Genomic DNA, 22317 nt, shown 5'->3' with positions numbered 1-22317 from the left:
TAGGAACATTATTATTGTTGTATCACAGCAGTAACTCAGTGTCACATATTTAGTTTTTGTTCACCTTTGGAAGCTGCGTGATGAACTCAGACCAACAGTTGTGATTTCTTTTGAAAAGGCTGACAACGTTGCCTACAAAGCAGTTGTTTTATGGTAACTTTAATTTATTATGTATTTCCTGGGTAAGGACTGTTTTATGCCGATAGCGTCTTCCTTAAAGGTCATGCTCTGAGATTATTTTTCTTTCTGACATTTGTCCACATTCAGGACATATGGAAAAATTAAATTTGCAGATGTTGGTATGATAATATTTCTGAAATAAATCAAAACTAATTTGCCTAGAAATATTATCGAGGAACCGTTTTAAATGTCAGTCTGGTAGTGAAATTAACAGTTATTCTTTTATTGAGCATGCTGTTCTGCTCAAGTTATCCTCTTAGCAGTTGTCAAAGTATAAAACCTGTCTGAAGACTGTCTTTGCTATTTATTATTGAAGGTGTTTACACTCATGGAAGTTCCCAGGCTGACCACAGTGTTCAGTTTGAGATACCCGCTAAGTTACCTGGAGCATTTGTATGAAACTTCCTGTCCTGTCTTCTTCAGTTGTGTGAAGGATTTGGTGAGACTTAGACATTAGATTATTTCAGCCTGCTGCTTAAGAGAGGAAATATTGACAGTGCTGAAACAAGTGGAAGAATTCTCTGTGATTTCACTGTGTTTAAATCAGAATGTGAATGATGCAAGTATCCACTACTGATCCAGTCCTGGACTCTCTGTTCCAAGGCCAGGTTGGATAGGGCTCTGGCAGCCTGATCTAGTGCCTGAACTAATGGTTGGCAATCCTGCTCACGGCAGGGGTTTGGAACTAGATTATCTCTGAGGTCCCTTCCAACCAAAGCCATTCTGTGATTCTATGATTCCACAAGTCTATGATTCTATAATTGCAATGCCTTGTAGATATCTTTCTGATAAGAACTGGATTGCTATTACTTACCATTTATAAGTAAGGGATGTAGCACATTTTTTTGCTTATTTTTACTTGAGTTTGTGGAATAACTAGATAGTAATCAACATAATGACTCTGGGTTTGCACAGGCCAATGGCTGATCGAGTGCTTGTGATCGGCAGTGGAGGGAGAGAGCACGCATTGGCCTGGAAGCTGGCCCAGTCCCCACATGTAAAACAAGTGTTTGTTGCTCCTGGAAACGCAGGGACAGCCAACAATGGAAAAATTTCAAATTCAGGTAAAAAGAGGGGGAAAAGTCAAATACTGTGGGAAGCAGTTGGCAGTACGGATGCGGGAATTGAAATGGAACTGACCACATTTGTATTCAGTTAGTAGAATACAACAGTTCTTTTCTGTTACCAGTACTACAAGTTACTTAAGGCATGCCTTTTTTTCAGTATGTTTTGTTTCTGTATATTAGAACTGCTTAATAAAACATCATATTGTATCTATTTTTATCCTAGCTTCTTAAGATACTGAGGATTATATGAAACTGTGTATTTCTATACCTCATCTCTTTTCTCCTATTATTTGTTATGCTTGACAAATTTCATTCCAGCTTAACAGTGGAAGAGAAGGCTCAAAGATACTACCTTCTTGTTGGCAAATACTTTGGTCCTAGGCTGCTCAGCTAAATGATTCACTAACACTGATTAAATCTTAGCTCAGATCTTAAGCTTGAGTTTTCTTATGAACTTAAGGTTTCATTTTTAGAAGTTTTTAGTCTGCTATGATAAGCAACTTCAAAAAGTTTGTACTGATTATATATATGAAATGGAAGGCAGGTAATAAGATAGTAAATGTATAATAAAGAGAGCAGTGTAAACTGGAAATGTTCACTTTTCATTCTGCACTCTGTTATTATTGTATTATTTGTTTCATTTTGCCCTTCATGGGCTGCTAACTCTTTCAGTTTTTTAATCATACTTTTAAGGGAGATTGAACACTGAATCTTGTATCTTCCATTTCTTATTTAGGCTTTGCAGCAGTATCTTCTTATATATCCTTTTCCTTTTCAGCTGTTTTAGTGAGCAATCACACTATTGTTACCCAGTTCTGCAAAGACCATAACATTGGACTTGTAGTAGTTGGACAAGAAACTCTTTTGGCAGCTGGTAAGCCTGGAGTAAATTATCTTGACAGTAAAAATCAGCACCTCGAATCTTGCTTTAGTATGTTCTCTTTGGGATTTGAATGCACACACTGACTGAATTAAACTAAAGTGCAAGAAAATTTGGAGCAACTTGTAGATACGAGTGGCAGCAGCCTGAAATTTTTGGCTCAATAGCTGTATGCTGCTTTTTGTATGTTACAAATTGACAGGGGAAATCATGCAGGACTACAAGTCAGTGATGGTTACAGCTATTGTGTCTTCTGCCGTGTTTTTTGCTATAAAGATTCTTCTTGCAATAATCCCAACATTGCTACTTTATGTAGCAGTACCAAAACCATTGCTGACATTTATTGTCATGTGATATTTAAGATCTCCATGTCATAAACAGTGAGCAGAAGTACCAAACAGTCATATAGCCATGAGTTGGTAACTGTGACACTTCTTAGTAATGGGAAACAAGATTTTTGGATATTCAGAACCTTGTTTTAAGGATGGATTAGTTGTTTGAAACAATGAGAAGTGTTAGCAGAATGCTGGAATGGCTACACAGCTTTCATTTTGTCAGAATGTTTCTAGAGAGATGACTTGATTCTTTTGCTATTTTTGATAACTAGGTATTGTTGATGACTTACAAGCAGCTGGAGTAAGATGTTTTGGACCGTCAGCAAAAGCAGCTCAGCTAGCATCCAACACCAGTTTTGCCAAAGCTTTTCTGGATCGACATGGGATCCCAACAGCAAGATGGAAAGCTTTTACCAATCCCCAGGAAGCCTGTAGGTTTATTATCAGGTAAATGCTTTGATACAGGAAACACCTTCTCTGTTGGGTTATTTATGCGCTTGGCCTTTGCCCATAATAGTTACCTAGAACTAGTGACTTAGTGTTTTGTTTTCAAATGTTCATATTTTTAAGTGGCTACTGAATACTTTTGAACCAATTTTATAACCAGAGACAGATAGTGAAGGAGCAGGGCACTTAACAGGTTGATTTTTCTGTTCACAGATAACAGATCTTCTTCCCTTTAATCAGCTTCGTCAGGATGCTAGTTAGCCATTTATAAGAAAAAATGTGGCAGAGAAGAAGATTTCAGTAAAATTTTGTGTAAGGGTAAGAAGGGATAAAAATCATTTTTACACAGACAGATAACAGCAGCATCTCTATAGTGTGATTTGGGAAGAACTGGCTAAATACTGATAATTTAAAGAATCTTCATTTGTCAGAGCTGCACAGTATCTCTCTCTACATGTGAGAGAGAAGTGACTGCAGATCTCTGCAATTGCTTTGATCAGTAATACCTCAGAAGTCATGGGGGATCATATGGGAGAATAACTTTCTGCTGTGGCTGTTTTGGTTGTGGGTCACAGCAGTGGCTGTATTCAGCTACATTGGACTGTGCTGGTGTCACAGACTCTTTGTCATTGCTGTCACATAGATCATGTGGTATATTCTGGCAGAACTTTTTTTTTTTCCTCAAAAAAAACCTGACTACCTTTTTATGGACTTTGTCCAGGCTTGCCCTGTGACAGCATTGTATATATGATAGACACGTAGAGAAACAAGCCAACTTCTATGTCTGTAACTGTACCTAAGACTTCAAAAGCAAAACACCGTCACAGTTCAGCTTATTAAGCTGCTGAGAAAAGGAGCTCTGTGTGAGTCGACTTTGGCTGCTTGTAAAAATCTAGGGTTGTGGTTTATCCTAATATAAATTACAGCGTGAAAAAGAGGAGTGAGGTGTTTCAGGAAGTACACTAGTGTGATGAATCACCTCTTTCAAAGGGACATTCCGTTTGACACAAACTGGAGAGAAGTGAATGGATAAAGCTGTAGTTAAAATAAGCTGCACTGTCTTTTTGTTCTGTTTATTTTTTATTTTTTTCTCTTTCCAGATTTAGTTTATGTTCAAAAGTAAGCAGAACAATTCTGGGGATTCTAGTATAGCCTTACATATCAAGACCTAAGTCAACCTTAACCTTACAACTCTAGTCAGAATTTCCATGGTGGTTAATAGGTTTCTATAGTACATTCAAGTGTTACAAGCTTACAAATCACCAATGAATTCATCTTTACAACCCTGTGACACAAATAAAATAGTAATCCAAATCAGGGAAAAGAGAAAGACACTGCAAACAGTGTTAAAGTTAATTGACATGTCCAAGTGTATACAGTGAGGTGGTATCAGAACCAATAACAAAAATTCATGGATTTCCAACTCACAGTCCTTTATCAATGACTGCAAAAGCCTGTTCACCTCCATGATAGGATGGACTGGCTACTGGAATGCATTTTTCTGATGTGCTATTCCTTAAACATTTATAAAAAGGGAAGAACATGGGAAGTATTCAGCTTTAAAATGTGCCTTTCATGGGATGCAGTAGAGATGCTTGAATCTTTTGCTTTCCTTTTAAAGCACAGACTTTCCTGCTCGAGTGGTACGGGCAAGGGGCCCTGCAGCTAGAAAGGAAGTGACTATTGCAGCCAGCAAAGAAGAAGCCTGCAAAGCTGTCCAAGAGGTTATGCAGGTGGAGAAGTCTTTAATTAAATAGTGGGAATGCAATTCATGTCCTTGACTAAGAGCAAGAGGAACCTCAAAATTGCATCTATCCAGCTTGCACTTAAGGCTGGAAATTAGCGCTGCTGCCGCCTAGCTGCATGTATTCGTTAGGTTTGGTGCTTCAATCTGCATGTCTGACGTATTTGATCACTGTGGGACTTTCTCCCTGTTCCTCATCCTTGTGGGTACTGGGGAATTTCCCTTAGGTTGGCTCACAGATGGTGGGCACTCAGCAGGGCTCTGTGGAGTTTGTGCTGAACTCTCATTCCAGCACTAGGTCCCACTTTACTGACCCTCCAGCTTTTCCATTTCCCTTTTGCTCCTGGTGCCTGACAATGTCTCTTCCGTATCTCTGAGTGAGATTCTACAAGTTTTGCCCAGCATCCTAGGATTCAGACAAGCTGCAGCTTTTCATATCCATTGTCTTTTCCAATAAAAGAAAATAAATAGAGGATTTAGTCATTAGATGCTATGTTTATTGACTGATGACTTTTTTGTGTGTGCAGGACAGAATGTTTGGAGAGATCATTGTCATTGAAGAACTTCTTCAAGGGGAAGAACTTTCTGTATGTGATCAATTTCATAGTTAAGTGCTCTTATTCCTTGGCATTATTGCTATGTTTTGTGCATAACCACACATTTATTGTTTCAAATAGTTTTATATGTTTATTTGACAAATAATACGTAAGTTAAGCAATCTGATGTCATACTAGCCAATTATGATGTCAGCAGAATTTTTCCTACATTAGCCATACACTTACAATTATGGTGGTCTTTTTATGAGGAAATTTTTTTTTTTCCCCCTATGATCACCTAAAACATTTTTATATGGACCTTGTCTTGGTAATTCTTGTTACATCATTAATTTTGTGCTAATACTTAGTGCCCACTTCAGCACTTCTTCTGCTGTGGGTTATTATTATTCAGTGGCAAGATAAAACTTAATAATATGACAATGGAAAAAAATATTTGTGAAAAGTTTGTTCTGCATTGAGAATACCTCACACTCATTCAGGCCTCGGATTTGCAAGTAAAGGTGTTAAACTTCAAACATGCAAATAATTCCGTTAAGCTAAGGTAAGCACATGTCCAGTTATAGTTCAAGATCTGGTTCATCAGAAAGTCATTCGTATGAGCGCCATCATTTATCTTCATCATTTAAAAATAAGAAAAAGAGAGCTCATTGAATTCTTTGTGTCATCAGCCTTGCAGTGCAATGAATGAATCCCATTGCTTTTTAGCTTAGATTCCTAGCTTTTCCTAGCAGATTCCTAAATTTACCTCAGCCTGTGACCAGTAGTATTAACTTCCTATGGCACAGGATGTTGTCACTATTCCTGTGTCTTGTGCCTCTCTTAACAGTGCCTGTGTTTCACGGATGGTGTCACTGTTGCCTCAGTGCCCCTAGCCCAGGCCCACAAACGGTTATTGGATGGTGACCAGGGTCCAAACACTGAAGGGATGGGAGCTTACTGCCCAGTTCCTCAGGTACAGCAGTCTTCCTTGGCCTGCAATAAAGGTGATCACACCTGTGGTTAACGCACCTTTAGGGCTCAACCTTGTTACTGTCACATGGGCTGAATTTCTTGTGGAGTTCATTGATTCTGTGCTTGTGTAAGAGCAACACAGGCTCAAGCTTTAGCAGTCCTTCTGTAGGATTTCTTTCGCCTGTGCTCTGAGGAATAGTCTCTTTTATCTTTTCCATTATTCCTAAACTTGGTGTTTTCCTTCTTTATGAACTTGGGGTTTATCTTTTCCTTTTTTCCAAACTTGGTATTTACCTTTTAGATTACTTCTAAGCTTTGTATTGCTTTGCTCCTATTAACATCATTTGAAATGTTCCAGCAAAATTTCCATGTGCCTGAAGTCTTTGTCTTGAACATAATCTTGCATTTATTGTTAATAATGTATGCTGCTCAAATACATTACTGGTGTGTTTTCTACAACTACAGAAACAATCTGATTGTGTACAGCCTAGGTTTTCAGTGTCTCAAACCTCCTTAAAGTTGGTCCTGTAAAGAAAGAAGGAAACAAAAATTTTTGAGAGAGAGAGCATCAGTATATCTGTCCTTCAGGGCAGTAACTCCATAATGTGAGGAGCATACTAGGTGGGAGTGGCAGTTGAGGCATTCACTTACCCCAGTCCTTCCAGGACCAAGAGCTAGTGTCATTACTGTTTGATGTTGATCATCAGGTACCGGAAGTTCTAGAGAAAATCAATGATGCTATCCTTCAACACGTGATTGACAGTCTGAGACAAGAAGGAGCAGCATATGTAGGTAAGTATGTATTCAACTGAAAATGAAGGTAAAGTTCTATCAAGATTAATTTCAATGTTTGGGATTGCTTTTGAATTCCAAACAATCTTTATTAAAAAAAAAAAAAGGTAAGAAAGGTTCATTTTTCATGGAGTACTAAGCCTTACTGACTTGGCTTATAGCTCTTCATTTGGAGAGAACTTCTACAGATGGCATTTCAGGAGATGTATTGTGCCTTATTTTTTATTTTTTTATTATTTTTTATTTATTAATTTATTTTGTGCAGTACAGGCTAACAGATGCATTTCTTATTAGTTATAAAACAAAACCTTCAGCCAGAATGTGGGAAACTTCTGAATTATGTGGGCTGTTGCATCTGATTTTTACAACTGTAGCATTTCAACTTCACTACCTAGAAAATACTCAATCTGAATAATGTTGGACTATAGAACGTACCCTATTTTTATGAAAATAGAACATTTTATAACAATTGCAAGCAGATTCTTTGTAGGCTGAGGTATAATCAGTCATGCTGTTCACTTCACAGCAATTTAAGTTTTCTTAAGATCTTTGTCTTAAGAACTTTTGGAAAAGGAAAGGAGATGCTCACTGCTGTCACTGTAGGCCAACAGCTGCTCTAGGTAACAACAGCTGCAAAGATTACATATGTGAAAATAATTATGTTCTACTCTCGAGAGATGCAATGTGTTCTCAGCTATTTGGTAACCTTTTTGTAGTGCTCAGTAAGATTTTACAATCCTGCAGTAAGAAATGAATGTGTGTTGAGCATTTTCAGGATGATGCCGGAGGACCTGATGCTTTGTGGGGATTAATATTTAACACTTGTTATTCTCTGGGCATGACACAATGAAAGGCCCACTTCAGATTACTATACTCGCATGTGTGTAGCAGTAGAAATAACAGAATACAAACTTCAGAAAGTATTTGCTTCTGTCTATTAGTAATGGTCACGAGTTTTGTTTTGGTATTTTTGCCTGAAAAGCAGAGTAACATATCTGTGTTTATGGATAACAGTTCTACATCCAAGAAAATTGCAAGATCTGCATCACAATGTTTTATGGAAACTGTTTCATTGTAGGGTCTTTGTTTTTTCTTTTTCATCCTATCTGTTCCATTGGATCTTTGGATACCTACAATTAGAGGGCTGTAGCAAAAGGTTGCTTTCCATTGTATTCAGTCTAAAATGAGATGCAATATTTGTCACGTTGCAGCGAGCCACTTCATTGGTTTCTGTGGAACTATTACAACTTGTGTACAACTGCTTGATGAATCCCTGCTTCTAATTTCTTACAGTTGACAGAAATGCATCCCTCATTCCAAAGTTTTGGATTGCATTTAAAAGAGTTGTTGAAAAATAAACAAATGCATTTGCCTGATTGTGTTCTTTCTGCTCAGGTGTGCTGCAGATGGGGTTAATGCTTACCAAAGATGGTGTGAAAATTTTAAACTTTAAATGTCAGTTTGGTGACCCCCAGTGCCAGGTGAGTGACAGACACACTGAAAACTTAAACGTGCTTCCTTCTTTAACTCTGACTGTTACATCACACGTCTTGGGAAATTTGCATAATATATTTGGATTTCTGTCTTCCTTCCCCTCAACGCCCAGGTCTGAATGAGAATGTCTTAGACTGTCTAGTAACTTAAAATGAGGTAGCTTAAAATTTTAGCTGGTAAGCTTCTGTGTATTATTAGTTGAAGTATTTAAGTTAAAGAGCTGCTCCTTTCATTTTATTCTTCTGGATATACACATACTAGGACGGGCATGAACTCATGTCTCTTCATAATCTCTTGTTATGAATTTCTACCTGTTGTAAAAAGCTGCTGCAAATTAGTGTTCATTAATGCTTTCCATTCTACAGATACAGGGAAATACAGTATTTTCAGTATGGCGGGTACAGATTTTACTCTGTTACCTGAATTTTCCCTCCATTCATTTTCAGTAAGTCAGCAAAAGAAGAATTAACTTCTATCACTATGAAAATTTTATGCAGGTAATTCTTCCACTGCTTAAAAATGATTTTTATGAAGTGATTCAAGCAGCAATTGATGGCAAACTCTGCAGCTTCATGCCAACCTGGTCAGAAAACAGTACAGCTGTATGTGTGGTCATGGCAAGTCTAGGATACCCAGGAGAATATGACAAAGGCATGGAAGTAACAGGTAACTTGAGCAGATTATTTACTATTTTCTCTAGCCCAGTACTTGGGAAGGCTTGCATTTACCTCTTCTCCCAGAGAGTTGTCCTGCTTTCCTACATCCTAATTCTCAGCTCTTCAGAATCTGCCTTCATCTGTCACTGCTTGTCCGTGTGGAAGAAATAACTGATCAGTAGGATTGTTTACCTGGAAAGCTTGGCTGTCAAAAGTGGCTTAGGACCTAAATGTTTAACAATGTATCATTCTTTAAAGTCTGTAGCTGGTTGAGATAAGGTGATAGAATGTTATATCCTTCTGGAAAAACTCTGGTTCCTGGCTCCCATTCCAGTTCAGCCATTACATTAACTTTGTTTTATGAGCAGTATTCTGGAAAACTCTGCACTTCTGTAAGTGTGAAAATGCAAACCATATAACTGAACAAATTCCCCTGCTAGGTGAGTTTTCTTTCAGTAGTCAGGCTCTGGAACTCACAATGAATCTTGCATTTTAATAGCTTAACAAACACTTTGTTCCTTAGGACACAAGGAGAGGGCACTAGGTTTCCATTGTGGCAAGGCCAGCTCGGGCTCAGCTTTGCCCTTGTCAAGACAGTGCTGTGGTGGTGCAAACAGAATTCCAGCAAGTTTAAAGGTTACTTTTACTCACTTATAAAATCTCTCTAGGCAAAAGGAAAAGTGTATTTTGCTTTGCTTTCTCCAGGTGATGGCAGCAGTTTCTCCTCTTCCCTTATTCTCTCCTCAAAATACAATCTTCCAAAAAATCCTCTAACAGGAAAATACTGTTAATGGCAGTGCCATTAACATTAATAATTTAATATCGGGGGAGTCCAAGTAATAAATTGCTATGAATTGTGGAATGATTTCATCTGGAATGCCCTGCAGAAATTATTCCCAGTTACAGTACAGCTTTTCCCTGGCACAGCGTAGTCGTATGTCCTACAGTGGTATCTAGATCCCCTTTTTTCTGTTCCTGTGTGATCTGTGTCCTTACCAGCTCTCTCAAAAGGGAATTTTTGGGCCAGTGGAGTGTGATGCCCATCACTGGTGATGCTGTTTCTCATAAGAAAGGTAAAGTGGGAAGCCTCATTGTTCTTCTCCCTTGACTGAAGAAAGGACTTCAATTTTCACTGCTTTACCAACCTAGTATGTGATTTTAATTACTCAGTGTTCCTTTTGCTTTTGTAGGGCTGCTTCAAGCCAAAGAGTTAGGGCTGCAGGTGTTCCATGCTGGCACAACACTGAAGGATGGCAGAGTGGTTACAAGTGGTGGTAGAGTCCTCTCCGTTACTGCTGTTAAGGAGGATCTGATGACAGCACTGGGAGAAGCCAACAGGGGAGTAGCAGCCATATATTTCAAGGGTGCCACATACAGGAGGGACATTGGCCATCGGGGCATTCGACTTCTCAAACAGTCTCTGTATGTAAGCAAAGGCACTAGTAGAAGTTGATACTAGCCCAAAGTTATATCTGTTGTTAGCCTTTGTGCGATGAATGATGATCTATGCAGAAAACATAGCTATTGCTGCTAGCATGTCCTTTTCCTCCCTGCAGGGGTTTGATATACAAAGAGAGATGTGTGGAAGCTGTAACCAGTGATGTTTTGTTTTACCAGCCGAAAAGATCAATTGTAAGTCGTACCAGATCAGGTAAGATTAGAAAAAAGAATCTTTGAATTTCTTCAATATAGCATATGAGACCAGAACTTTTTTTTTTTTCCCAGGAGTTGAATAGACAGTCTCTTGGCACTGAAACTGAGTTTGAGATACTGGGCTGGTGTCACTGTGAAAAATGAAAACTCATTTCTTTCTCATTCCTCCTTATATCTTACTTAAAAGATAGTTGGCTTATCATGAGAATAATTGCACTTCTTCAAGGGTAGCTTAGTGAACAGAATAACTCTTGGATTCATTGAATGATTTTGGACAGAAATCATCCTACCAGCTGTATGTATGAGATGTATGAGCACAGAACACAAACAATTTTTAGGATGTGGCAGACAGTTACTGAACTTATTGTTTGCCTTCAGAACTCTATTTGCCTCTTCACTCTTAGTAGTGATCTGTTGAGGAAAATTTCTTCTTCTTTTTTTTTTTTTTTTTTTTTTAGCCCTTAGAAAAAGAAAAGAAAAAAAAAAAAGAGCTGTTAAAATTCATCAGCACCATGAAATATGACTTTAGGATCCAAGCTTCATAAAGCTATGTATGATTTGTCTGTTTTCTCTTGTCCAAGAAATCATAATCTGCAATACTTGCTTGGTGCATGCTTTGGGTCTTTTTATTTCCCTTAAAAACAATCCTTTACATATTTGTATTTGGCAGGCAGTCATTCAGAAGTAAGAGGCTTTGCTGGTTTCTTCGATTTAAAAGCATCTGGTTATGATGATCCTATCCTGGTATCTCAAACTAAAGGCCTTGGACCTAAACTTCAGGTAATTTGCAACTTAACTGTAGCAAAGCTTATGTTATCTCCCAAGACTGTTTTAAGTGCCACAGTCAGTTGCACCATCTGCACTCTTCTGAGCATTACAAATACATCCCAAATCCACTGAAGTAGTCAGTTGAACTTTATCACTTATTTGATCACTTGATCAAAGTGAGCACATATGTCATTGAGAATGTGGAGATTCTGGATATTTTGTGATGATAATAAAACATTTAGTGATGCATTTGAGGAGCTAAGAATTAGAATTTCTTCTGGGAAATCCATTGGCTTTGAGAAGGATCAGTTCAGAGAAACTGGTACAGAACAGTGCTGAAATTATTACTGTCAGTCTGAGTTTAATAAATTGTATGCAGAGGTAGCATGATTACTTCTGTCAGGTCACTGGATGAAAAAAAGGATTTATTATTTTTTAAAAATTCAATAGCAGCCTTCCTGAGGTTTGATAACATTTTACTCTACAGAAGACCTGCCTATCAAGGAAGCTTATAAACCAGGCCTGTGTTCTCCATGTAACGAGGTAGCTGGACCAAAAGACTCCTCGTGGATGGTGGGAGTGGAGAATCTCATTCCTTGTCAACTTGCAGATGAACAAAACACTGTTTAATGAAATTGCTTCCATTTTGCTGTGTAGCCCAGGGAAATCAGTGGGCATTGCAAAACGGACAGTAATGTTTAAGCAACCTAGTATTATTTATGGAAATTGCTAGGATGTTCTGTAGGTTGGATGTCCCAAGAATTCGTAATTGATTTAAGGTACCTCTTATGCCCTATTTGACATAATAGTCCAAAATAAACAAACAACCCCAAATAACAATTTATGAGTAGCAGTAGTTAGAATTTGAAAGAATGCTTTAAAAATATATATTTATTTTCTCTTCAAGAAAATTAGCTGTTTTAATTTAAACTAGATTATCTACTAGATATCTTCCACTTGTATCTTCTATTGTGATGCTTATCAAGGAAATGAAGATTTCTGATTATTTGATTACCATTTGAGTTTTCTGTAGCTCCTGTCAGCACTGCTGGTTCCTACCATGTTTTGCAGATTGCACAAGCATGTAAGAGACATGACACCATAGGTCAGGACCTGGTTGCCTTGTGTGTTAATGACATCCTGGCTCAAGGGGCAGAGCCCCTCTTCTTTCTCAGCTATTTTTCCTGTGGCAAACTTGATGTCAAAGTGACTGAAGCAATCAAAGAAGGAATAGCTGACACATGCAAAAATGCAGGATGTGCTTTCCTAGGTATGAACACACCTCTTCTTTGGTATTTGAAGATTCCGATGTTAATATGATTATTAGTGAATAGAGTTTATAGGCAGCTCTATTATATAGCATTAGAACATTTGGTTTCTTTTTTGGGGGAAAAAAAGGGCACAAAATCTTGCTTTATGAAACAAGTCAGCATGGAAGGATGATTTTTGCTTTTTGGATCCTGGGTCTCTCTTATCTATCCTTGTACGAAGATCAAAATTGTTCACGGCTTACGCTCTTGAGGTGCAAACGTTCTCATTCCTGCTCTGATGTTCCTCATATCAGAGAAGTGTCAGGTAAGTATTGCAAAATGCAAAAAAACACCTTTCTTCTTTCATTAATTTAAAGAAGCTATGAGGAAAGAAACAATGAACTTTTAAAAAGTGTCTGAATGTGCTGTTTAGGCTGTATGTCTCTACAGCTGTCCTGGATATGTTACCTATTTTAAGAGATGCTATGGATTTAAAGTTAACAGTGAAATATGTTTACAGCTTGTGCTGACTGCTTTTTATCCCCCATTTAGGCAGGGAGATTGCTGAGGTGACTAGCATGTATTCTTCTGGAGAGTATGACTTGGCTGGCTTTGTGGTTGGTGCAGTGGAGCGAGGGCAGATGCTTTTAGGTCTGCAGAGAGCTGATGAGGAGGATGTGTTTATTGGACTGGCCTCTTCTGGGATTCATGGCAGAGCCTTTACCATCATAAGGAAGATACTCTTAATGTCCTCCCTGCACTACTCCTCCCCAGCGCCTGGCAGTTGTGGTGACAAGACTCTAGGTAAAATATCTTCTTTCTCTAAAGCAAGCCTCCAAATGGATCGTGCATAGACATTTTTCATAACTAGGTGCTGCCAAAGGTTGTTTATTTCAACATGTTTATTAGTGTTAGTCAGTCTTTGAAATAGGTAGGTCTTGCTTTGTTAGTTTTGGAGGAGTGGATGAGCACTGTTTGCTACTTTACAAATATGTCTGCCAGAAAGATCAAGGAGAATCAATTCAAAGAATCATTCCCATCAAAACACCTAATAATTTTTAAAAAAAAACTCTTTGAATTGACACTTTTGTCTGCAGGAGATGTATTGCTGACTCCAGCAAAACTGTACAGTCCATCTTTGCTGCCTGTTCTTCGCTCAGGGCATGTGAAGTCTTTTGTCTTTATTGCTGAGGAAGGGTTGCTGGAAGGCATCTCCCGAATCCTGCCAGAACATGTCAGTGCTATCCTAGGTAAATATCAAATATGGCTGTTTCTATTTGATAAATTTTATATTCCTACTCATTGTTTCATTGAAAGAGAAGAAAGGAAGCTGCTCAAGTAATCCAAAAAAGTCAGAAGTTGTTTTGTCATATGGCTCCTTTATCTCTCATAGAATAGGTGTAAGTCATCTGTAACTTTATCCTTATGGCTCATCGAGGATGAGAATGTTTCAATTTGCCATCATTTCCTATATGTTCTCAGAAAGCCTAGAAAGGCCTTGTCTTGCACAAATTATGTCTAGAAACCTCTTACCTAAGCAGCACCCATAAGTTAACTGGAAGGTGGGTCAGTGTCCTCTTTGGGAAATATTCTTAAAATACCAAGAATTCACATGTATCAGCTCTTGTAATATACATCACTGTATATAATAGCAGATGGGTAGCGCACATGTGCTGATCAGGTACATTTTCCAACCTTTTTTTCAGATGCCCTTACCTGGAAAATGCCTGAGATCTTCTGCTGGCTTTATAAGGAAGGAAACCTCTCTGAGAAGGAGATGGCCCAGACATTCAATTGTGGGATTGGTGCAGTCTTGGTTGTGCAGAAGGAGTTGGCCCAGCATGTTCTCAGGGATGTACAGAGACATGAGGAAGCTTGGCTGATTGGAAAAGTTGTTGCCCCTTGTCACGCAGGTAAGCAGATGTCCTAATGGGATATGAAGACACAAAAATCAAATAGTATGGTTTGACTGCAAATGTTACAGATTCACTCTCCTTCTTCAGAGGGGTTTCCATATAGGTGTACACTATTTATTTCTAACTCGATGCAGAATAAGTTGCTCTAGCGTGATTCTGTGAAGTGCTGAGCATCTCCTGGGAGGTACCCATTGTCCTTAGTTCCGTAGGAACTGTTCTGTTGCAAATTGTCTGTTGTTTACATTTTTCTCTTGTTATGTCACTAGACTTAAGGCTACTTAGTGCTTTCACATCTACATTTCATTATTAAATACCACGAGGAGTAAACGGCTTGCTGAATGACATTACTTGAACAGTTTCTTACCTGATGACTGTCTGTAAGGACTCTTAACATTATTTAGTCTATTATATTCTAGCACAACTATGGTAATCAACACACTTTTCCAACCCCTTTCCAACTCATATGGATCCCATGTAAAGACAAAGGATAGGCCACAGCTGACAGTCACAGGTGATAATAATAAGTCTTCATACTGGTATATCCAATGATTATGTACAGCAAGACATGAGCTGAAATTCCTCTGGTTCCTGAACAGTTTTGGGAGCACTTTTGGCAGTCAAAATGAAGAGTCAGCTCTGTTACCATCATTGTTAGTTTCATTTTGCAATATGAGAGAAAAGGAGAAGTATAAAAGATGGGGATAATCCTTGAAAGTACTATGCCATATCCAGCCCTTTGCAGCCAATGGGTAGTACAGACACACAACTAGTGTGATTTCTTTATTTAATTAGTATCCGTTTTTGTAGTTCAGTTGGTGCTAGCGTAAATTTATTGCTGATAGGTTTTCTCTTAACTGAAATTTATGATTAGTGAACTATGTGAAGTAATTTTAGAAGGGAAAGTAAGATCAAAAATATTTTATTTTTAATGTTTTCCGTACATACTTGGAGGAGGTTCTCACATCAAAGTTGAGAATCTTCTTGAAGCTCTGCAGCTGAGCAGCCCCCAGCATCTGCTGAATAACACTGTTGTAGAGAGTCAACAACAACCCAGAAAGAACAAAGTTAAAGTAGCTGTTCTCGTCTCTGGAACAGGTGAGATTTTGTTTATCATCGCACAGAGAAATGTTCATACAAAGAGAGGTGAATTCAACCCTGGTATAAATGCATCTACCTTGACTTTTTTTGGTAGTCTATGGAGTCTTCTGAAAACAAGCTGTATTTTGACTGGGATTCAATAATGTTTTGTACTGCTTAACAAATGAGATTTATTAGTGCACAAATTGCTTTGTCCTCTTCCATTTGTGCATTTGTTGAAATTAGAATTTTTATTAGATAAACAAAACTGAGAGTCCCTTCTCAGTAACACAGATGCTTATCCATTTTCATGAATGTTTGCTCTCTTTCCACTTGAGGCACAAATCTTGCTGCGCTCATCAATTACGCAAAAGAACCAGGCAGCTGTGCTCAAGTTGTCCTTGTCATCTCCAGCAAGTCTGGTGTGGAAGAACTACGAAATGCAGCCCGTGCTGGAATTCCCACCAGGGTAAAGGCACCTATTTCCTTTCTTCTATACCACCACCTCACACCTACTGAATCTGTAGGCTTTTAATTTAAAGCTTGGTAAAATTTCAAGTTTCACACTAGTTTCAACCTTTTATGTAGATAAGTGAATGTAGCACAAAACTATTGAAGGCCTCAGTAGGGACAAAGCTGGAAGTTCTGTTGACCTTACACAGCGCTCAGTGGAGGCTGTGAGCACATTTCCTGTCTCTTCAATGGGTACTTCAGTCCAAGTTATGAAGGGACTTAAAATAAGCATGTGCCTGCACTTGAAGGTGTGCTTTAATCTCACATAAATTAATGTGCTCACATTCTACTCTTGCAAGTGCTTTGATGATTAAGATCTAAAACTGTAGCCCAAGCAGCTTACAGCTGTAACAGAATCAGCAGGACTTCAGGCTCTGTGAAAAATATAAGCATGTTGTCTCATTGGCTCATCCTTTCTTAGAAAGACCTTTGCCTCATGTGCACAGTCATTTTCGTGGTACTATTTAAGAATCTTCTGCTCTTGGTCAGTAAAGTAGTACTGTGTTATGGAAACTTTCACTGGTTTGTTTCATAAAACAAAAACACAGAAAGAAAATAACATAATGTCATCCTATTTTGTGAAGTCTCTTCTCCCGTGTGACAGTAATAGGATGAGAGGTAATGACCTCAAGTTGTGCCAAGGGAGGTTCAGGTTGGATGTTAGGAAGAATTTCTTCTGAACAAGAGCAGTGAGGCAGTGGCACAGGCTGCCCAGGGAGGTGTTGCAGTCACCGTCCCTGGAGGTGTTCAGGAGCTGTGTGGATGTGGCACTGAGGGACGTGGGCAGTGGGCGTGGTGGGGGTGGGCTGACGGTTGGACTAGGTCATCTTAGAGGTCTTTTCCAACCTTCGTGATTCTATGATTCTATAATAGTGTAGAAGGTAGCTATTGAAAACATTGAACAACCTGTGATTTCAAATGCAGCCCACCAGGAACTCTTCTGTCTAGTGTTTGATGATTTGAAGCAGTTATCATATTTGTACAGATATGCACAAGTGGCATTAAATGCTCTTAGAGGCTCTCCATCCATTAAAAAGTTTTCAGCAACTTCCTCAGCAGCTGAATTGGATCCACATTTTTTTTTCCTGGCAGTATAAAGACTCTGGCAAGACAAAGGAGAAAAAAATCTACATGGTGTCAAAAATCATTCACATTTTCCTAGGTAAGAGCATGACAGCTCTGTCAGGACCTTATTTGAATGTCTTTGTGAACAGTCAGAAATAGTCAGGAATCAACACTTATTTGTGGACTCTGGTCAGTTTACTGTCTTTCTGGATAAATACATTTCAGTATGCAGCTACAGTCTGGTGATGTTGATTTTACTTCAGTCTTTGGCCAGGCATCCTGGAGATGTCCTCCTTATTTTTGTCTTATCCATGTTTCTCTTTTCACTTGGCTTTTCTTAATGCAGATTTTATATGTATATTACAGCGTGTTGTGATAAGCAGCCTGTGTAAACTAGCAAGTGATTGGAATGTTCCCAGGAATGCTTATATAAATCACAGGTATCCAGAATAATGTACAAGTTCATACCTCATTAAGTCTTTGAGTGACCTGGAATTAATATGTTTTATTTTTTCTTTGTTGCTCAAGAAACTACTCTCATTCACATGAAGTTACTTCTTTGGTATGCTTTTTGATGTGTTTTAATGTTTTTAGGTGATTGATCACAAGTTATATGGGAGTCGCTCTGAATTTGACAGCACAATTGACCGAGTTCTTGAAGAATTTGCTGTTGAACTGATATGTCTTTCAGGATTTATGAGAATATTGTCCAGTCCTTTTCTCAGGAAATGGAAAGGTAAGAAATTACAACTCTGTAAAAAAGAAATTAAAACAAGATGCTTGGGCTTACCAGAATTACACAGTCGCAGTTCTTCATCTTTGGTTAAATCTCCCTCAGCCTTGATGACACTGAGGATTGGAATATAAATCAGTGGGGCTGCCACATGCTTCCATTCATTCCAGCCATCAGCTCTGACTGCGCATTGGCAGTGAAGTGTCCTGTGCTGGCACAATTACTGACATAGGGACAAAGAGCAGTGTCATGGAGTTTGTGTATCTTCTTGCTGGGAAGAAGAAATGCCTGCGGAGCAAGCAGAAGTTTTGTTTTCTGTGCAGGTAGCGTAACCATCTTGTTTTCCCAGGAGCTGTGCTGGAGAGCCTCTTTTTGCTTTTAAACATGGAAATGTCCCACTATGTCCTGACTGCTCTGGGGTCTGTTCTTTGAGCTCCTGAGGTGCTGAATGCTGTTTTGAAATGGTGGTCATGTCTCACTTTTATTTTCAAAGGAAATTCCATTCAGATTGATTTTTCTTTTCTCCTCTCACCCTGATCTCTAGGGAAAATTCTGAATGCTTCCCCATCTCTTTTCCCACCAGTCAAGGCTGGAAACGCCCATCAGCACTCTCTCCCAACTGGATTCAAAGTCACTGGCTGTGCTGTGCATTTTGTCCTGGTGAGTGTCCTCTTTTCTAACAGTGATGAAAAGGAATTTGTTTTTTTTTCCTCCCCTTTCTGAAGGCAGAAGCATGAAAAAGTGATAAGAATGTATAGAGAAGTTAGGGTTGTTTCCAGTAAAACACAAAGTTTGCAGGAATTACTTTGCACAACTTTACTGTTTGTGTTTGGGGAGATCCTTTGCTGGCCCTGCCCCTTCACCGCATTTTGCTTGCCTTGTTTCTGTCTTCTCCCTCACTTATTTGTGGTTTCTCAAGGTCCTGCCTTTTTCTTTCATATTACAGACTTTACTTTTTTCCAGTTTCTCCTAACCACAGCAAGGTGCCCTCCAGGTCTTCTAGTCCATATCTATCCCCACTGTACTCAGTACACATGCAATGAATGTATTCCTAATGGAGGTGGCCCTCATACATATTTATAGCCTCTTGCACACATCTGTGGTTGTGCTTACTTTCTATGTCCTGTCTTCATCATAGAATCACAGAAAGTTTTGGATAGGAAGGGACCTTAAAGCCCACACAGCCCCAACCCACTGCGGTGGGCAGGGCTGCCACCCACCAGCTCAGGCTGCCTAGGCCCCCATCCAACCTGGCCTTGAACATCTTCTATAACCTCACTGACAATGTAAACCAGCCTTTTCTAAGACTTCTTCCAATATTTCTGTTGTAGGAGGAATCTTGTCCAAAAGCAGTAATCCACCAGGAGCCAGTATCTGTGAAGGCAGACGACACTGAGGAAATGCTGTCAGAAAGGGTTAAGGAAGCTGAGTGCCGGGCTTTTCCCATCGCCCTGCAGCTAGTGGCCAGTGGGGCAGTGCAATTAGGAGCTGATGGTAAAACCTGCTGGAAACAAGAAAGGCAAAGTCTGTGTCTTCGAGAAAAATGACTGCACTTCCTCTCTGGTGATGCCAGATCCACAAGAAAACGATGTGGTGTAGCCAGGTTTTCCTTTCCTCCTTCCTTTCCACCATGTGCTTCTCTTTGTAGGTGTATTGTTGTTCCAGGTTTCCATTCTGAGCTATGATCAGTTTTTTCAGGCTTGCACATTTAGTTACACTTAGTTTTCAAAACTGGCTGTAGGAGCCAAACTCATTTCAGATCTTGAATTTCTTTGTTCTGCATCCAGGGATGGGACATCCACAACTTCTCTGGGCAACCTGTTCCAGCACCTCACCACTCTCTCAGTAAAAAATTTCCTCCTAACATCTAACCTAAATTTCCCCTCTTTTAATTTACAGTCATTCCCCCTTGTCCTATCATTATTACTGTGTAAAGTTGGTCTCCCTCCTGAATATAAGCTCCCTTCAAGTACTGGAAGGGCGCAGTGAGATCTCCCTGGGGCCTTCTCTAGGCTTATCATGCCCAGTTCTCTCAACCTTTCTTCATAGGAGAAGTGCTTCAGCCCTCTGATCATTTTCTGCTGGAAGAGGGTGTCTGATGGTGTTTCAAGCCACAGAGGAGTCAGCGAGGCCATATAGGAGAGAAGATGCCCTGCTGGTCCCATCCTGTAGGGGCAAGGCCATGCCCACAACTCTCAGACCTCTGTGAAGCCACTGAAACCCTGTGCTCCCTGAAGCTGTGGCAGCACCAGCCACTCCTGCCAGCTGGGTTTCTCCTGCAAACTCAATGTGGTCAGTGGCAAGCACCTCCCGCTGCCACTACAGATATGCCTTCACTCTGACCCTGGTGAGGATCGGAGGCAGCTAAGAGCCAAGAATAAAGCAGCAACACTGGACATCAGTCATATTTTTCAGTGTTTGCATTGGAAATCATGTATATTCATATATTCATTCTGGATTACTGTCACCAGCCTTTGTGGGAGAGTAATGCAGAGCACATAGCATTCAGTAATTCAGCCTTCAACATGGTGAACTTTGTCCATCATCAGGAGTTCAAAATTACTGCTGCAGTCCTTTTGATCTGATGTTGTGCCTTTAAGTAGGCAAAAGTGAACACTGAAATTACTTTTGAAATGAAAATCTCTTTGTAGGCCCTTGTAACAAACAGATGTGTAGTGAGCTGCCAAACAAGAGCCGATGACCAGCAGGGCAGGAGCTCTTCAGAAGGCAAAACAAAGTGAAATAAACCGCCCTTCATGGGTTACATTGCCAGTGCAGCGTAATACTGCACAGCAAACATAAATCTTAACGCTTCACCCTATTCCTGGAAGGCACTGCATACAGATGTTCCCAGAACTTGGTATTAAAACTTCTGTATCTGCTGGGGTGGAAAATGGATTAGAAACTGTTACCAGATTTCAGGCATTTTTTTCCTCCATCCATGAAATCAGCAGGACATCCCCAGCCCAACTTGCCATGTAGCCAGAGCTGACTTTCCTGGGGAGAGATCACTAACAGCCATTAGATGCAGTGAAAAAAAAAAAAAAGTTATTGTTTTGGAATTATGCATCCTGTACTAGTAAGGGACATGATGTGTAACTGCTGCTGGCTGTGTCGGGCTGTTTGAGAGCATGAGTCAGCTCCATTCAGAAACTCCTATTTATTTATTTATTTAATTAATGTGTATGTCAGTGGTGTTTCAGTGGAGGAGGAGGGAGGAGAAAGGGGAATTCCATTTCTTGCTGCACGCTGTTCATTTGTGTATAGTAATCTGTATTTGTCTTTTGCAATCCAGAGCAGGAGCAAGGAGCTCGATGTAGGAGAAATAGGAAGAACTGTAACAAGGAGAGATGAACAAATCTTTATATATATACTGTTAATATTTATGATAAACATGTTGCTTATTTTGCTCTTGGCCTGTAGTTACGTCATGTTGTGTATTGTTTGGAATGCATAGCAAGCATGATGGATGATGTTTCAAACCAAACAAATAAATGTTATAAGATTATAGAATGCAAGGTATTGTGCTCTGTAGTTCTCCATACTATCACCATCGTATCAAACAGCTTTCTCCAACGGAGTTCACAGCATCCCTCTGAGACTGGGAGTGGTGGTAGTATTTTAATCTGGTAACTCAGATCCACTTCACAACACATTTCCATTTTATGGATTTGTAGAAATGCAGATAGGTGCTTAAATCCCATTTCTCATCAGTCTTAGACAGCAAAATACCCGAGTCTTGCTCAAGATATCTCTGATGAATTGGGATTTTGAATTTGAGGTTGTTACGCTGTCTACGTTTGGCCTTCCTGGCACTGATCAAACTGCTTTTACCAATGTTACCACCGTTAACTGAGCGATTAGTGGTAGTGATTTCACCCCTTGCAAAACAAATAGCACTGCTGTGAGTTAAAATTTAAGTATGATTTCTTAAAAGCTGTGCTGTGTCATGGCTGATGTGCTGAGTTTGTGCAGACTGGATCCCAACCAGAGTAGGATGCTCCCTGCACCTTTACCTTCTTTCTGCAACAGGCAGATTTCAATCTTCAGGGGCCGTTTGCCTGTGGGATGACCCTTCTGTGGAAAGGTAGACTTGTACAGATAAATGCTGTGCTGAAGCCTCAGCCTTTACTCTTTGTCTTCTGCAGGCAAATTAGATTTGACCATGTAATTTTCCTCTGTATTCACCTGAGCTTTATCTTCAGTGACAAATGATGACAGGAATATTTTGTCAGCAAG

At 39.5% G+C, this 22317-nt stretch overlaps 1 protein-coding gene across 1 annotated transcript; it reads left to right on the top strand.

The window, feature by feature from the left end:
- Window positions 1–4748: 4748 nt before the first annotated feature.
- On the top strand, window positions 4749–19934 carry LOC100542357 (trifunctional purine biosynthetic protein adenosine-3-like). Its single transcript, XM_031556144.1, has 17 exons — window positions 4749–5240; window positions 6037–6162; window positions 6869–6953; window positions 8349–8434; window positions 8945–9113; window positions 10294–10553; window positions 10625–10754; window positions 11427–11536; window positions 12596–12794; window positions 13327–13578; window positions 13872–14024; window positions 14481–14687; window positions 15642–15785; window positions 16106–16236; window positions 17940–18081; window positions 18623–18738; window positions 19410–19934. Exons 1-17 carry the CDS (start codon window positions 5160–5162, stop codon window positions 19623–19625), a joined length of 2607 nt encoding a protein of 868 aa, XP_031412004.1. The 5' UTR covers window positions 4749–5159; the 3' UTR covers window positions 19626–19934.
- The last annotated feature ends 2383 nt before the right edge of the window (window positions 19935–22317 follow it).

This window comes from Meleagris gallopavo, chromosome 1, assembly GCF_000146605.3.
Source record: "Meleagris gallopavo isolate NT-WF06-2002-E0010 breed Aviagen turkey brand Nicholas breeding stock chromosome 1, Turkey_5.1, whole genome shotgun sequence".
In the NCBI taxonomy this organism is placed as follows: domain Eukaryota; kingdom Metazoa; phylum Chordata; class Aves; order Galliformes; family Phasianidae; genus Meleagris; species Meleagris gallopavo.
The sequence above is the reverse complement of the archived record's forward strand: the minus strand, read 5'-3'. Positions and strand labels throughout refer to the sequence as shown.